This window comes from Salvia splendens, chromosome 14, assembly GCF_004379255.2.
Source record: "Salvia splendens isolate huo1 chromosome 14, SspV2, whole genome shotgun sequence".
NCBI classification, from domain to species: domain Eukaryota; kingdom Viridiplantae; phylum Streptophyta; class Magnoliopsida; order Lamiales; family Lamiaceae; genus Salvia; species Salvia splendens.
Window position 1 is genome coordinate 12,717,674 of NC_056045.1, and position 18,153 is coordinate 12,735,826.

An 18,153-nucleotide genomic window follows, 5' to 3' on the forward strand; every position below is an offset into this window, starting at 1 on the left:
GCTTAATTCGTCATTTAAATATTCCATATCAGGTTCAAAATCTTTATTATAAGTTATGACCATAGTACTCCTAGTAGGGGAATAAGGATCTCCTATACTTTCTTCAGTAACAGAGTTTGATTGAGGTATAGGGGTTTTGAAAGTCCACTTTCTTTCTGAGGTACTTGGAATATCAGAACAGGAGGCTCTATTATTTTTATAGTTAAAACTTCTATTGTAACTAAAATTTGAGAAAGAATTTGTCCTGTCGAAATTAACTGTAACCGTGCCATCAGGTTCTTCAATAATTTGAGATGGTTCATTTTTTCTAATATTTCGGGGAATTTGTTGTTCTTTTATGATAAACTGGTCAGGGATTGTAATTTGATCCCATTTGAGACGTTTAGGAGTATATGTTGTGGATTGTTCAGCATCCATTTGTAAGAGAATAGTTTCTCCTTTTGCAAAAGGATTTTTACTAAATTTAGGATTTAAGTTTGAAGACATAAGTCTAAGGTAAACCCTAAACATGATAGCAAAATTTTTACAATTATGAAATTCATCCCCTTGTATTTGAACATCAAGAACAAGGGATTCTAAAATCATTGGGTCTGTAAGATCAACAGAAAAGTTTGGAGAACTATTAAAATATATTGGTCCGTTACAAATATTAGTTTGGACCATTGCCAGAAGGGAAGTTTGATATTTTTTAAGTCTTTTATCTCTTAGGGCGAGATAAATAGGGGTGTCAACTCCTATATGAACTAAGGGTTTGACAGCAATTTGAGCAAGACCAAAATGGGCATATCTATGTCCTTGTTTTATATATTTTTTAATAGAGTCATAGTTAAGTAAAGGAAAACTTTCAGATTTATGAAGAATACTTCTAGTTTCTTCATGAGTTCTAACAGAAAAGGCAGTTCTGAAGTCAAACATACCTATATCATAGAAGTTTTCTACTTTCTCTTTCGGGATGGTCCAATTTGAATAATCAATAGGTACATATATTTCATTACTAAAAACGATATCTTTATCATTTCTATTGTCGGAGCTGGATCTTAAAAGATTTCTAAACTTACTGGCCATAATCAGATTAGAGAGATAAGGATTAGAGTTAGGGGTAGGTTTAGGAAAGAAACTGGTCGCAGGGGAACACTATGCGTGGAACACCTAAAATGGCTTACCAACCGTCTTACAAGTTTGCCAAACCTGAATTCCAACGTTTCTTAGACTAAATTTTATCCTAAGATAACTCTTATCTTTTCCAATTTGATTATAACTGGTAAATTTATTAAACTCACTAACATCCAATAAGGAGGCATTCTGATATAATAAGAACAGAATTAGGCTGCAGTGATAATATTTATAATTTTGAGAGTTCTCTTCATTCTTTCAATTCTTTGCTTTTGACGCTCAAGGCTTTCAATAATCTCCCTAAGATATGGAAAATCCACTTCTTTTGGAGGGATATCAAGTGCTGCTTTTACATCTTCTAAGAGAGATTCAATCACCAAAATACCAATTTTGATTTCTTGAATAAGATACTTTGAATAAGCACCAACACCTTTTCTTGTCATTAAAAATCAAAGGGGTCTTGACCCCCAATAGGGTCAGAAGAGACCGATTCTTCAGACTTAGATTTTGAGGAGACAAATTTTTGAGCCAAGAATTCAAAGAAATCTTTTTTGATATGTTCTGGAAGATTATCCATAAGGTATTCGGGTTTTGCTTCTGAATTGCTGGATTTCTTAGATGTTTCAACTTTGTCCTTTTCTTTCCTTTCTTTTTGGTAAACCACCTTTTCACCAGTGGTAAAGAATTGTTTGACAGCAGGTTCAGCTCCGATATGATTTTGGAATTTAGCCCACCATTTAACTTTGTATACTCTTGTCAAAGAGTAAGGAGTAGGATTCGGGAAAATTTTTTCAAAATTAAAATCCCATGCAAAGATCCAAGGGACTTTGAACTCAGCATGAAACATGATAAATTTTTGAAAATTTTTTAGGGTAGAGAATTCAACAAAAGTATTGAAATATCTCAATAAGAAAGCTCTGAACCAGACATTCTTATAGTCGATATAATTATACCCCTGAGCTGGGTGGTTAAGGATTTTGAATTCATTAAGTCCACCAAAAGTGGTTATAGTATGGACTCTTTTGATAATGCATTTTGAATATTCAATTTCTTTGGCTCTGTTGTAAATATGAGTTATTTCCACTGAATCAGAATCCACCAGAATAAACTCATAATACCTTTGGTCTCTTAAAAGATCATTAGATTCCCAAAGTTGGGAGGGATTTGAAAAACGGTTTTTTATAAAATCAATTTGAGATAGTCTGGCAGGATATTCAGAGAAAGGGGTCATCCCACAATCTTCATGCCAATCTTTGGCCAAGTATTTGTTTTCTTCAGGAGTGTTTGGGATTTGAATATTTGCAGGTCTTGGAATATTTGAGGCAAGGACTGTGTTATAAGGGATTTCTGGAATGTTTTGTAGTGGTGACAATCTATTTGGAATGATTTGATTGAATTTTTGAGGAGTTTTTGGAGCCGAGGATGAAATCAAGGCTTTTGATGTTGGTTTTGAAGGAAAGACTTCATAATCTTTGACACTTTGTTTCTTGGGTGTTCTAGAATCCATCACTGTGACCTTGTAAAAATTCTCTTGTTAGAAAATCAGGTAAAGAATTATTTTCTCCTTTTATGAATTCAATTTCAAAGTCGAAAACAGATAAAATAGCTTGCCATCTGGCAAATATTTGTTTTGACACAATATTTTGAACATCTTTTGTAAGAACTTCTTTTGCAGATTTGCAATCAATTCTAAGTAAGAATTTTTTATTATAAAGATCACCTTGGAATTTTGAGATACACAAAACAATGGATAAAATTTCTTTTTTGATAACGGAATAATTTATTTGTGCATTATTCCAGATACCAGAATGATATCTTACTAACTGTTCTTTTGAATCAAGTTTTTGCTTTCATATTCCTCCATAGCCTATGTTTGAAGCATCGGTTTCAATAATCATAAAGGCTTCTGGATTAGGGATACCTAAGCAAGGTAGAGTTTTAACTTGTTGTTTTATGGTTTTAACAATATTAGTATGTTCTTCAGTCCAGTTAGAAGGGGTTTTCTTAAGTCTTTGATAAAGAATTTTACAAGTTTCTCTAAGATTAGGAAAGAAGTCAGAGATGTAATTTAAACATCCTAAAAATCTTTGTAATTGGTTTTTATCTTTAATTTCATCAGGGAATTTGTCCGTAAAAGATATTGACCTACTGATGGGTTTGAAGGTTCCTTTTTCAATTTCGTGCCCTAAAAATCTTATGCTGGTTTGGAAAAGTTTCATTTTTGGAGTAGAGATGACTAACCCATTTTTCTCGATGGTTTTTAGGAAGATCTCTAAATGTCTTATGTGTTGGTCAAGATCTTGAGAAAAAATCAAGTCATCATCAATATAGACAATATTGAATTGACTATGAGGATTAAGAATGTCATTCATGATTTTTTGGAATTCTGAGGGTGCATTTTTTAATCCAAAAGGCATTACATTCCATTCATAATGTCCAAAAGGGACCGTAAAAGCTGTTTTATATCTATCTTTTTCAGCTATTTGAATTTGCCAGAATCCTGATTTAAGATCATATTTGGAGAATATTTTGGCATTATAAAGTCTATTGATAAGGTCTCTCTTATTAGGAATTGGGTGCCTAATCCATTGTAACACCTTATTGAGAGGTTTATAATTAATGACTAACCTAGGAGTTCCTCTTTCTAATTCAGCTTGTTTCATAACATAAAAGGCTGAACAGCTCCAAGGAGAATTTGAAGGTCTTATAAGGTTTTTGTCTAATAAGTCTTTAATTTCTTTTTTACAAACTTCTAATAGTTCGTGATTCATTTGAATAGGCCTTGATTTTGTAGGAATTTTTTCTTCACAAAAATCTTTTTCATATGGTAATTCAACTACATGATGCTTTCTTTCCCAAAATGCATTAGGAACATCATTACAAACTCTTTTAATAAAATTATTTTCTATTTCTTTGATTTTCAAGGCATACTTAGAATCCTTAATTTGATCCTCAATCCTTTGAAAAGGTAATTCTTCTTTGAGAAATTTCATTTGTTTTTGTTTTTGAGTAATATTATTGATTTTTTTAAATATTGAATTCTTTTGGAGATTTAAAATTTCTTGTTTCTTAACAGAGGAAATGAATTTAAATTTTATTTCTCTTCCTTGGATATTGGTAGTAATACCATTATCATTAACTTTAAAAGGATAGATTTGGGTTAGGAAGGGTGTTCCTAAAATCATATTATAAGTGACATCTTCCGCAATGGTAAAGATATTTTTAAAACAATACCCATTATTACAAATATGAGCTTTGGATAGTTTGAATTTAATTCTCAAAGGTTTATTATTAGCTGTGTAAAGTTTCTCTTTAGTTTTATCACAATATTTAGTTGGAACGATTCCTTCTCTAATGATATTATGATCTGCTCCTGAATCAACAAGGACCATAATACAGGTTTTGAAATTATTAACTACAAGGGTTATGTTGACATGCCATTTTTGATAATTTATTTCTTGGATAACTCTTATAGAATTATTTTCTGAATTATTATCAGGGTTTTCCCAATTACTGACATCTGTATTATTTTCAATGATAGATAACCTTGTTTCTAAATCGAAATCTTTTTCTTTTAATTCATAAAATTCCTTATTAATTTGTTTTTTAAGATTATTAATTTCTCTTTGAAGGTCTCTTGTTGTTATTTGCTTAGAAATACTTTGATAAGGATATTTATCCCATAATTTATTTAGACTGAATTGTTCATTGATATTAATCTTTTTAGAAGTAGAAGGTTCTTCCAAAATTAAGTCTTTTAATTTATTAAGATATTCATCTTTTAAATCATTGTCTGGGATTTGTTGAATGAGATAAAAAATAATCTCTTTCTTTTCTTTAGTAATGACATTGATGCAATTTTTACAAATATCTTTTCCATGATTAACACTAGTATGATAATCACTTTCTTCTGAAATAGTTTGAATTTCTTTAATTTCATGTTCTGAATCGCTTTCTGTGTTAGAATAATTATCTTCTTCTCTTAAGAGATTATTGATTTGTTTACTTAGAAGCCTAATATTCTTTTTCTTCTTCTTCCAACATTGATCTTCGGTATGACCAGGTTTCTTACAGTACCAACATTTTATGTTGCTTTCATTTTTATCTTGAGTTGGTTTAAATTTTCTTTTGGGTTTTGTTCTTCTAAAATTATTTCTGTAAGGTTTGTAATTTTCAGATTTTTGTGGAAATTTTTTAAATTTTTTAGCTTTTCTTTTAATCTTAGAGGAAGGGGCTTCAATTTTTCCTATTCCAAACATTTCACAAAAACATCCTAATTCATTCTTTGCCTTTTGTTTATCTTTTCTGTATTTATTTTGTATTTTAATTTCCATACAGAGGGCTAATCCTTCTTTTTTGATAAAAGCAAATAATTGGCCAAAAGTTATTTTATCAAAGGGAATATCTTCAGAATCTATGTCATCTTTAATTTTTTGAATTATTCTTTCACCAAAGAGTTTGGGTAATCCTGCAATAAACCTTTCTTTCCAAAAGGCTTGATTACAGTCATTTCTTTTGAGAACTTGTGTTATGAAAACATCCTTATACCAACGGTAATCAGACAATGACGGACATCTAAGATTGGTTAACACAATAGAGGAACTGTTGTATTCTTCTCTTGGGTTTCCTATGAAATACATCGAAATGGTTACAACAAGAAAGTCACAAGCATCACTTGCTTCTTTAATCTCTCATTCTGGTTCTTCAATATTAACCTTATGATTTAAAATTTCTTCTTTACTTTCAAGGCTTAAAGCATTATCCCACCAGTTTTTTAATTGGCCTGTAAAACCATTAACTATGTGGACACATGCTTCTTTTTCGGAAACTCCATTACATCTATAAGCAATTTTTGCCATTCCCATTTCTTGTAAAGTATTAATGATTTCATATTCGGATTTTCCATCTATATTCCATGCTGTAATAGAATTTCCATCATAACTAGACTTATGAAATTGACCTCTTTCTTCATAAAGCATATCAGCCGGAGAAGGTCTATTATAGTAATTTTTGTTATTATTAAATTTATTTCCTTTAAAAATTTTATTTATCCTAAAAGGAGTGTCGTCATTTTCTTTAAAGGCTTCTTCAAATTTTTCAACATAATTATCATCTTGGTCAGAGGAAGAATAACTAGACTGATCAGTATTTGACTCATAATTTTCTCTGATGACATTAGTATTTGAAGTGCTTGGCTCACCAAGTTTTTCAGTAATTCTTTTAAGAAGATTTTCTGTTTTAGAATTAAGAGAAATGTTTTTATTTTTTAAAATATCATTACTTTGGAAATAAGGTCTAGACTTGTCATTCAGTATACTTTGTTTAGTAGATGGAGTATTATTAGTAGATAAAGTGTCAAGTTGATTTGCAATAGTATTAAGAATTTGATTTGAATAGTTATTTTGTTGAATGACTCTTTGTAAATCCTTTTCATCAGTTTCTTTTGTTTGTTTAAAAGGATCAGCAATAATTTCTCCTTTATAAGTTTGAATTTTTAAAGATTTTAGAGGAGGGTGTACTGCAGAAATAGCAGTGTTATTATTAGACAAACACCATTTTTTTATGAGACTAGTGTTAACTTCAATGGTAGGTTTTTTGAAACAATCATACCATCCTTCTGTAGAAAGGTATATTGCTATAAAATCATAAAAAAGAAAGTTTGATTTTATCCTTTTCATTTCTTTTAACCATTCATCTTTTATTTTGTTTCTAATTTTTTCATCAATTTTATTAAACCATCTTTCTTTTTCTTTGTAAAAGGGAGAGCTTAATTCGTCATTTAAATATTCCATATCAGGTTCAAAATCTTTATTATAAGTTATGACCATAGTACTCCTAGTAGGGGAATAAGGATCTCCTATACTTTCTTCAGTAACAGAGTTTGATTTAGGTATAGGGGTTTTGAAAGTCCACTTTCTTTCTGAGGTACTTGGAATATCAGAACAGGAGGCTCTATTATTTTCATAGTTAAAACTTCTATTATAACTAAAATTTGAGAAAGAATTTGTCCTGTCGAAATTAACTGTAACCGTGCCATCAGGTTCTTCAATAATTTGAGATGGTTCAGTTTTTCTAATATTTCGGGGAATTTGTGGTTCATTTTTGATAAACTGGTCAGGGATTGTAATTTGATCCCATTTGAGACGTTTAGGAGTATATGTTGTGGATTGTTCAGCATCCATTTGTAAGAGAATAGTTTCTCCTTTTGCAAAAGGATTTTTACTAAATTTAGGATTTAAGTTTGAAGACATAAGTCTAAGGTAAACCCTAAACATGATAGCAAAATTTTTACAATTATGAAATTCATCCCCTTGTATTTGAACATCAAGAACAAGGGATTCTAAAATCATTGGGTCTGTAAGATCAACAGAAAAGTTTGGAGAACTATTAAAATATATTGGTCCGTTACAAATATTAGTTTGGACCATTGCCAGAAGGGAAGTTTGATATTTTTTAAGTCTTTTATCTCTTAGGGCGAGATAAATAGGGGTGTCAACTCCTATATGAACTAAGGGTTTGACAGCAATTTGAGCAAGACCAAAATGGGCATATCTATGTCCTTGTTTTATATATTTTTTAATAGAGTCATAGTTAAGTAAAGGAAAACTTTCAGATTTATGAAGAATACTTCTAGTTTCTTCATGAGTTCTAACAGAAAAGGCAGTTCTGAAGTCAAACATACCTATATGGACTACTATTACGATGATGAAGAATGGAGACATTGCCAATATATCAAAAGATGCAAAAATAAAATCAATAGGCTCCACCTCATCATGGCAGCATAAGGTGAAGCAAATCTTCAAATGTCAAAAGTTACGGCTATCTTTCAAAAGATATTTCAAAAGCTTCTCAAAAGTCAACAAAAGTGGCTACTTTTGTAAATAGTGATGTAGTACTTTTGTAATAGTTTGATAAAATAATATGTAAATTAGAGTGTGTTTCATCACTGCTTACGTTTTTGTAAGATATTGTACTCCTATTTAGCCAGGGATGTTGGCTATAAATAAGAGGTTTGCGAAGAAGTTGAGCACACCGAGTTCTGATCTCAGACTCATTGCTCTTCTCCCTCCTTCCCTCTGTAAACCTTTCAAGTTTTAAGCCAAAGTGAGTTTTTAAACTCTTTTCTTAATACTTGTCTTTATAGATTACTTTTAATCTTCTCAAATTATTTCCTGAAATATTTTCCATTTGTTTTTTGAATATAACAAATAAGTTCATAATATTTCAATCACAAACAATAAGGCTTCAACCAATACGTTATTACACAACACGGCTTTTGCCAATAAGTGTTCTAACAACAAGGTTTTAACCAACAAGTTTGATGATTCAAATATCATGAACTCTGACAACGGAATAATAAGAGTTCATGATATTTGAATCATCAAACTTGTTGGTTAAAACCTTGTTGTTAGAACACTTATTGGCAAAAGCCGTGTTGTGTAATAACGTATTGGTTGAAACCTTATTGTTTGTGATTGAAATATTATGAACTTATTTGTTATATTCAAAAAACAAATGGAAAATATTTCAGGAAATAATTTGAGAAGATTAAAAGTAATCTATAAAGACAAGTATTAAGAAAAGAGTTTAAAAACTCACTTTGGCTTAAAACTTGAAAGGTTTACAGAGGGAAGGAGGGAGAAGAGCAATGAGTCTGAGATCAGAACTCGGTGTGCTCAACTTCTTCGCAAACATAGCCAACATCCCTGGCTAAATAGGAGTACGGTATCTTACAAAACGTAAGCAGTGACGAAACACACTCTAATTTACATATTATTTTATCAAACTATTACAAAAGTACTACATCACTATTTACAAAAGTAGCCACTTTTGTTGACTTTTGAGAAGCATTTGAAATATCTTTTGAAAGATAGCCGTAACTTCTGACATTTGAAGATTTGCTTCACCTTATGCTGCCATGATGAGGTGGAGCCTATTGATTTTATTTTTGCATCTTTTGATCTATTGGCAATGTCTCCATTCTTCATCATCGTAATAGTAGTCCATATGTCTACTTCTACGAAATCTGACTTCATACATTACTTGGAGACTTTCTTCTTCATCTCTGATAGCTTGTTCTAATCTTCTAATTTCATCACCAATGTGAGAGAACCAATAAGGAAGCATTCTGATATAATAAGAACAGAATTAGGCTGCAGTGATAATTGTCACGACCGCACTTTGCCAAGGATAGCAAAAGCGGATAAATCGCAACTAATAAAGGGATTTAAAGAAATATGGAAGAAATGAAGATAGAACTTGCACATTGAAAAGTCAAACAATATATGATAGATAAGATCCAAGTATTCGATTACAAGGATTTGAATAACAATGGCATTTCATCAAAATGAATCAGAGTTTCGATGATGAGAGTTCACTATACTCTCTTAACAAACTGCAGCGGAAAAAGTCCAGAAAACGACTTCGCGTATGAAGACACGAAGCGTCGAGAGATCCACACTTATTTACTTAAGTAGCATCGACTCTGATCAGCACGCCTCCACCCTATTGCTTAATCTGCACATTTATAAATACATGCAGGGCTGAGTACAGGAGTACTCAGTGGGCACTTGCCAAAAAAAAAAATATAAGTTGTCATCCATCAACAGTATCACACGGGGGTTTTCTTAAAAGGCCCGAGCATACTAAATTCTTTTGAGATCTTAAAAGTCCGATTTCAATCTAAGTTCTTGATGTATTCCTCCATGTCTGAGAATCCAGTGGGCCGTGAAGGTGGCCGCCTTCACAAGCACCCTCGCCGGCCAGCCTCTCTCTAGGATGGCTCACAGCGCTCGCGCACGTAACTCCGAATAGGATTTGCGGTCCTATTGGAAAATGGCTCACAGCCCTCGCGCACGTAACTCCGAATAGGATTTGCGGTCCTATTGGAAAACGGCTCACAGCCCTCGCGCACGTAACTCTGAATAGGATTTGCGGTCCTATTGGAAAAGGATGGTTTACAGCACTCTCGCACGTAACTCCAAATAGGATTTGCGGTCCTATTGGAAAATGGCTCACAGCCCTCGCGCACGTAACTCCGAATAGGATTTGTGGTCCTATTGGAAACCAAGTTTGTTACCAAGTTTTTGGCATCGCCAAACTCTCGGCATATAGTCCTCACAGACAGGTCTTGAAAACAAATATTTCATGGCATGACAACAACTTTAAAAGAAATGATCACATCTCCATTTTTGAGAAAAATGTATTTTATAACTTCAAAACATTTGCTTTATATCCACACTATAGTGCTGGATATTAAAAGAAAGCCCACAATCATATCTTAAATAGAAAGCTCGTAAAATACTTAGTTACGAAAGCCCACCTCGTATGCTTATCTTCAATTAAATTCTTCGTTAGGCCTCACTTGCCCTTGAATATTTTCTCCCTTGAAAATAAATAGCGTAACACGCTAATTAGCACTTAAACTATTTCTCTGAAAAAGAATGCATGCATCCTACAGGATAGCATCTATCTCTTAGTCTCGGCTTATAGGTTTTCTCTTTAAATCCTAACTTGGCTTCACTGTTCTGCAGCACTTAATTATTTTCTTTACTTCTTTTGGAGAAATTCTATTTTCTCAATAAATATGGATTCTTAAAATCCCTCCTTAATTTCCTTCTTCTTCGGATTTTTCTTAAGGCTTCTTAAGATCTCTTAAGGCCGCCCATAGTGTCGCGGGGCGACGCCGGTCGGCCCTCGCTTCCCAAATTATAATATCTTCCTTCCTTGGAATAAATTATCCGGAAACTAATTTAATTAAGCTCCAAGCTCAATTTCTTAAATTAATTTCCCTCCACAAAATAATCTCCCAAATTCACTAATTAAATTAAGTAGCCCATTCCAATAAAATCTCATGGCCCAAAACCTTTTTAATTGGGAACAACCCATTCTTCCTAATTTATTTTCGGCCCATTCTCCTCTCAAAAGGCCCAACTTAAATAAATAAGGTCCATTCTCCTCTCTCTTTCTTTTATTAAATCTTGGCCCAAGTCACTTTATTAATGGAATGGCCCAACTAAAACAAATAAGGTGGCCCAACTAATTAATTCCAACAAAGCCCAACTCTTGGGGTCCAAAATACTCCCTTGCTGCCATCGTGAACTATCTCTCCCCCATTATTTCTCCCAAATCCTGAAATTGAAGAGGAAGAACAGCAGCGCCTCCCCCATCGCGCTCCCTCGCCGTCCGGCTTCGCCGGAGATCTACCGGCGTAGTCCCTCTCTAATTCGCCCATCCTCTCTCCTTTTCTCTTCGTTCCGGAAATCTCCCAAGTTTCCAATTTCCAAATGAAATCCCTAAAATTAGAGATGGAGGAGCAGCGGCGTCTCCCTTCTCTCTCACGGCTCTCCGCCGCTCACGCCCGCTCCCTCCGTTGAACGTCCTCCAACGAGTGCTCTCTCTCTCGGCGAGTCAGCAGTGGAGAGGAGGCGTCGCCTCCCTCCCTCTTCCTCAGCCGCGGCCTGAAATTTCTCCACGGAAGTTTCCGGAGCATCGCGGTCGCTGGAGTCTAGCGGGGAGTCCTCCTCGCTCCGCACCACCTCCGTCTCGCGCGCTGCCGCCCGGCGGCCTCTCAGTCCAGAAGCTAAGTCCCTTCCCCCTTTCCCCCATTTACTCGTCAATTATCGAGTTATGCATCAGCTTGGTATTGCTTTGTTATCTCAAATCCTTGTTCTTGTGATTTTTGTGCTTTGAGGGGAAGTTGGGCAGTAGCTTTGTGGTATTGGGATTCTTGGCTATGTGTTATGACTTTACATATGCATTTGGGAGCATTGGCTCACTGTAGCTTTGGTTCTGCATATGTTCACTGGGGAATACTTGGTGGATTTGCTACTGTTCTATTTTCATACTTGTTGTAGGGATCCTTATGAGGAGTTCTATGTTCTTGTGCTATCCGACCATTCTATATGATGCAAAAGAGGGTGTTGTCGAGGGGATTACCTTGCTCGGTGATTCCCTTCGGTCCTTGGCTGCCCCTTGACTGCCGTCGCTCCTCACTCCGTCGCCCTTCACTCCGTCGCACTCCCTTGCCTTGCGAGAATTTGGCAGGAAAACTGAGTGTGGAGTGGGGAGGGAGGCGGTGGTATTTATAGGCAAAATGCCTTGGCCTCTTGTGGCAGAATCTTGGGCATTGAGCTCCTAATTTTGGTTATAAGCTCAGCTCTCTTTCTAAGCTTCATAGTCATGTTGTTTATACTATTTTGGTGAAATTCTTGAGGGGAGGAAGTCTTTCCTTGACTTTCCCTTGAGTCTCGATAGGGGAAATTCTTTGTATCAATTTTTGGCTTGTGTTTGGCTCCTCTTACTTGGTGGCAGTTGGTCTTGATTCCCATTTGGTGTAAGTTGAGAGTGGTCAACTATGGCTGTCCTCACAGCTGAAAACCGCAGCCTCTTGGCTGCCTATTACTCCTACTATCTTAATTGAGCTTGTCTCTCCTCTTTCCTTTCTTATGTGTTAAAAATTTGACACCCTTTTTGGTGTAATTTTTTTGTAGGTGAGGTGGCTGCTCCTTGGAGCTACATGGGGCCATATTTTCGAGAAAGATGGAGAGAAGATTGAGGAGGGGTAGAAGATCTCCTATTGTAGCTCCTTTGACCAAAGCAACCTTAACTTTTATCTAAGTTTTTGCTACTACAATTCCAATAGAGTAGGATTAGCTACTACTTCATTCCCCTCCTTGGAAGGGTCTCCTATGCTTGAATAGGAACCTTACTTGTAGCTTCATTCATCCAATTGTGTAGCTTGTTTTGTATTTTACTGCTCTCATATATGTTCCAAAATTTTCTAATAAGAGTATTTCATTTACTTTTATCCTTGAAGTAAATTTATTTGCACTTTGATTCCAAATATCTCTTCGTCCAAATTTTTTTTATACTCTAAAAATTCGTGCACGAAAACTCGGGGTGTTACATTCTACCCACCTTAACAAAAATTTCGTCCCGAAATTTGTGTTGCTCTACTTGCATGCTTCATGATATTCCTCCTCCGCATTGCCCCTTATTTCCTCCATGGTGTTTCTCTAACACCTTCATCCAAAATAACACTTACTTCTCCATTATTGTATTCTTTGAAATGTTTTGACTTCCCTTGCAATTCCTTGTCCATATTTATGACTATCTCCTCTCGAGCATCTCACTAGACCCTATATATTGCGGTCGAAGTTTCCCTTGACTTCGAATCCAATTATCTCTTTGAGGGAGACAGTCTTCAATTAACCTTGCTTTTCCTTGTTAAACTATGAGTCTGACATCACTGCGGGACTTCCATCCGTCCTAGCCCCTTTCTTCCATCTAGGATTCTTGAGAAATTTCTATCACCTCCGTAATAGAAATCTGGGTCCAATACTTTTCTCTCACTGACCTCGTTCTATAGAGGGCCGTCTAAGCTCCTCTCTGTGTGAGGCTTCGTACGATACTATTTCACTATTTGCCTAGTAGCTGTCGTTATGAACGGACTTCATCTCTGGTAAAAACTTGTTCCCAATTGTCCTTCTATACCGAGCACCTTGGCTCTCGATCGTGTCTTCGAGCGTTTCCTACACCCGCTTTGACACTTCATCACCTTATCGGTGGTAATAAATCCTTGAAACCAATCATGTAGATTCTTCTAAAATCTAGTCGTAGATCTGTCGTTTTGGTCTAATGTGAAAATTACTGGTATTTTACGAAGATGTGTATAACTCAACTAACTTGTCCGATTGTCACAAAGTTAGTATGCACAGTGAGGCGATCGACTGTCACCCAGCTTGTGTTATCCTCGTACAACCATTGTTATATCTTTCTTAATCCTTTGCCCCCGGGATTTCTTCTCCCGATTCTAACACATCTTGGTACTCCCATGATGACTTGGTGTCGTGGCTTTTCCTGTGATCTCATCTTTGAGCTCTTACTGTTCTGCCACACACGACCTACATTCGAATGTGAGATCTTCCCACAGTTCCTTGTGGTGACTCCTTCGGTCGTTCGCTTTTACTTTCAGGTATAACCTTCTACTGTCATACTCTGTTTTCGTGCGTTTACGATCTTGATCCTGAGGTTGGCACTTCTACCCAAGTGGAAATTCTCTCTCCCACCTTCTCGGGCGCTCGCTCTACCTCTAGGCTCAATCTATCAAGTTCTTGCAGTATTCCTCTTCCCTTTTAAGGCTGCTAACCATGTTTGAGTTTCGTGGTTCAGCGTATCGGCCACTACGTTAGCCTTGCTCGGATAGTGATTTACGCTACAGTCGCAGTCTTTTGCTAACTTTAGACATTCAATCTATCGTATGCCTAAATCCTTTCGTATGTAGATTATGCCAGCCCCTTCTAGATCATGCGTTGGGTATTTCAGCTTATGCGGCCTAAGCTGCCATGATGCATAATTGATCTCTCTGCCCCTTCCGCGTCTAGCCATGGCCAGGCCAACCCCTTCAGTGCGTCGGTGCCGACGATGTAGCTATTTCGAGTTTTGCGGTAACTAGTGCTAGCACCATAGTTATCTTCTCTTCTAGTAGTTGCAAGCTCACTTTGCTCAGGGAGTCGTGAAATCTCGACCCTTTTCTCGAGCTTTTGAGTCATTGTCATCGCAATTTCAGAGGATCCTTTGATAGCCTCCTACAGTGGTCTGTTACTGTGGTTCTACTCGGATTCCTTTCCGTTGCTACCATGTGTTCGAGGAAATTTGCTTCGTTAAGCCTGAACTCAAAACTTGCTAATCTTAGCATAGAGCTACTCGGCTCTTAACGTTTCTAGCGTAGTCCTCTATTGTCCTTAGTGTTTTCTTGCGTCCTTCAGATAGACAAATCTGTCACACAAAGCTAGAATAGGTTCTTTTTCAAGCGCCGGTTACAATCATGATTCATTAGACCTTTAAGTGCAACTGGTATTTGGTAAGGCGCTCTTGTTATCGAGGCGGATCCGGGTTCTAGGTCTTATCTTGGATTCCACTTGTCTGTACCGTGGTATTATCGGTGGCATATCTGGAATTTACGGCGATGTCTACCATTTTCAAGTTCCCATTTGTCTTTCTCTAATCATTTAACGACTTAAAGCATCGAGATTATAGATTTTTGTCAGTGGCGTGGTCTTCCGCCAGCCAGTCCATTTCTAGTATTATGGCAACGTTTCGAAATTGTGAACCCTTAACTTGGAGTCTTTCTCGGTGAATTCTATGTTCAAGCAAATTTTCGTACTATTTATAAGGCCTACTATGGTGAGGACACCTTTATCCTATGTTCAGCTTGATCGGTGGATATCTAAAGTGTCTACTCAAAAATGCGGTTATGAGATGGGCATAAAAACTTGTATCCAACAGTATGATAATTGGTAAGTCGAGGGAACGTCCATACCTGCTAGGTTTCCTTGGTTCCCCTCTAGCCGTTCCTGCGTTAGGACATACTCTCAAGCCTGTGACAGGAGACCTTGCGGCTGCTGATAATTTGGCGGTGGCACTTGTGGATTTGCTCCAAGTTGTGTGTGTGGTGTCCGCAGTTCTGACTGAATTGTCGGGTGTGACCTCGTCCCGATTTCCAGGGGTTTTGTCGGACAATGTTTCTTAAAATGTCCGCTCTGCCCACATGCAAAGCAAGCTCCTGTTCCCGCCTTGCATATCCCATAGTGCGTTCTATTGCACTCTGGGCAAACGGGGGGTTCTTGTTGATATTTCCTGACTGTTTTGGGGGTCGTTTGCCTCCCGAACCCTCGTGGCTTGTTCTGTTTTAGCCGAGCTTTCTTGGGCCCGAGTTGAGTCAGTTGTCCATTCAACTGTTTCTTGTTCCTAGGTGCTTGAGCCTGGACTTGGCGGAATGCGGTAGTGGTGACCGGTGCGGGTTCCTCCTTTGCTAAAGTAGATTCAACATATAGTGCTTCTCTTAGAGATTCAGGGTATGTCAACCTCCCGTGGCGAACCAACGCCATTCGAATTTCGTGCCTCAGACCGGCACGAAATTTCCTAGCCATTTTCTCATCAGTATCCACCTGCTCCGGTGCATATTTGGACATATCGCAGAGCAACCGATCGTAGTCTGTCACGGACATCGGTCCTTGTCTCAAGTTACAGAATTCCACTTCCTTTTCCCTTCGATAGTTCAGGGGAACATACTTATTATAAAACTCAGTCTTGAATTGTTCCCAAGTAGTCCCCTCCAATTGTCCTAGAGTTATTGTTTTCTTTCTCCCTTCCCACCACAAATCCGCAGATTTAATCAGCTGGAATGATGCACATCTCAGTCGGTCTTTGTCCGGGAAACGTAGGAAGTCAAATAGGCGTTCTAGTGCCTTGACCCAAGTCTCAGCTTCTTTCGGGTCTCCCAAACCATTGAATACCGGCGGACACTGCTTTAGGAAAAGTTCCTCGATCCGACGATCTTGTGGTTGGGGCAGTGGCGGTGGTGTCACATCGCGCCACCATTCAGGACTCCCTCTCTCGAACGCTAGTATCATTTCGTGGCCTCGGCCTATGGGTCTTGCAACTCTTCCGGGTAGCATACTAATACATTAAGCACGGTTTTACCATTAAGCACTATGCCGGTGCGGAACGGACAAACTTATCAACAAACTAGAAACTAGAACACAACAACTTTATCGAGGCACACGATTTTCATAGCTACTGAAGGTTAGTATATCATTATATCAAACAAAATTGCCTCAGGAGGACTCTTACAAGGATTTCCCACATCGTATTCCCAAGTACGCGTCATAAGATTTCATACTGCAACACATCACCAAAAGCACTTAGTTGTTTTCCACGTCACGGTTCGGGTCTTACGTGCTAACCAAAGCACGATTCACTATGAGGCATAAAGACTAATCCGAACGAATTCGTATTCTAGTGCATTTCTTTTGGTATAACTTTCACTTCTCCATAATTCACTATCAGAGTTTTTTTTTTTAGGGAGGTCAGCCCAGGGCTTCCATCTAAACCATCATCGTAGTCCGAGTTGCGGTCAACTTGTGATCTAAAGCTTAAGGATCGAGTCGCGAACGTCTAAGTAGGGAAAGTTGTCTACTAAAGCCACTACAAGAAGTGATCTAAAATTCATCGTAAGCTAAGTCCAATTTTCTTAGACCGTCGTTCTACAAGATTCGTGTGACGCGGTAGGATTAACGATCTCCCAAGCATGGTAATGCAGTTCGGTTGGGCGAGGATCTACCGTGTGCTATTCCCTTATAGCACTGTTCCTCATTCTCTCTTCCTCGACCTCTGCCCTCTCATGCTTCCTGCATCGGGCGTTGGTCCTTCTTAGGTGTTATGTCTTGTCGTCGCACATCACGTCCTTTCTTACTAACGTATCTAGTATTGCTCGCCGCACATCACGTCCTTTCTTACTAACGTATCTAGTATTGCTTATAATCATCGCTCAGGGAAACGGTAGTAAGAATTCGTTCGAGTCCTACAGTTCGAGTTATGAAAAGATTTCGCAAAAACATTACTCTTGTCACTGAATTTTTTTTTTTTTTTTCAAAAAGTTTTCACTTGGTCCTCAAGACACCCCAAGAAACTGTTTTCTCAAAATTATGTCGAACACGTCGGGCTGGAGTGTTGATCTCGTCGGCTACTTGGTTTAGTCTAGCGAACAAGTCTAGACCATGACTGAAAGGAGTATTTGGATCTCAGAGCAGAAAAGAACTGAGGCTCTGATACCACTCTGTCACGACCGCACTTTGCCAAGGATAGCAAAAGCGGATAAATCGCAACTAATAAAGGGATTTAAAGAAATATGGAAGAAATGAAGATAGAACTTGCACATTGAAAAGTCAAACAATATATGATAGATAAGATCCAAGTATTCGATTACAAGGATTTGAATAACAATGGCATTTCATCAAAATGAATCAGAGTTTCGATGATGAGAGTTCACTATACTCTCTTAACAAACTGCAGCGGAAAAAGTCCAGAAAACGACTTCGCGTATGAAGACACGAAGCGTCGAGAGATCCACACTTATTTACTTAAGTAGCATCGACTCTGATCAGCACGCGTCCACCCTATTGCTTAATCTGCACATTTATAAATACATGCAGGGCTGAGTACAGGAGTACTCAGTGGGCACTTGCCAAAAAAAAA

General features: G+C 37.1%; 1 protein-coding gene across 1 annotated transcript; it reads right to left on the bottom strand.

Moving 5' to 3' along the window:
* Window positions 1-15,488: 15,488 nt before the first annotated feature.
* Window positions 15,489-16,529, bottom strand: LOC121764207. The gene has a single exon (XM_042160262.1). It carries the CDS (start codon window positions 16,527-16,529, stop codon window positions 15,489-15,491), a length of 1,041 nt encoding a protein of 346 aa, XP_042016196.1.
* Between the last annotated feature and the right edge of the window lie 1,624 nt (window positions 16,530-18,153).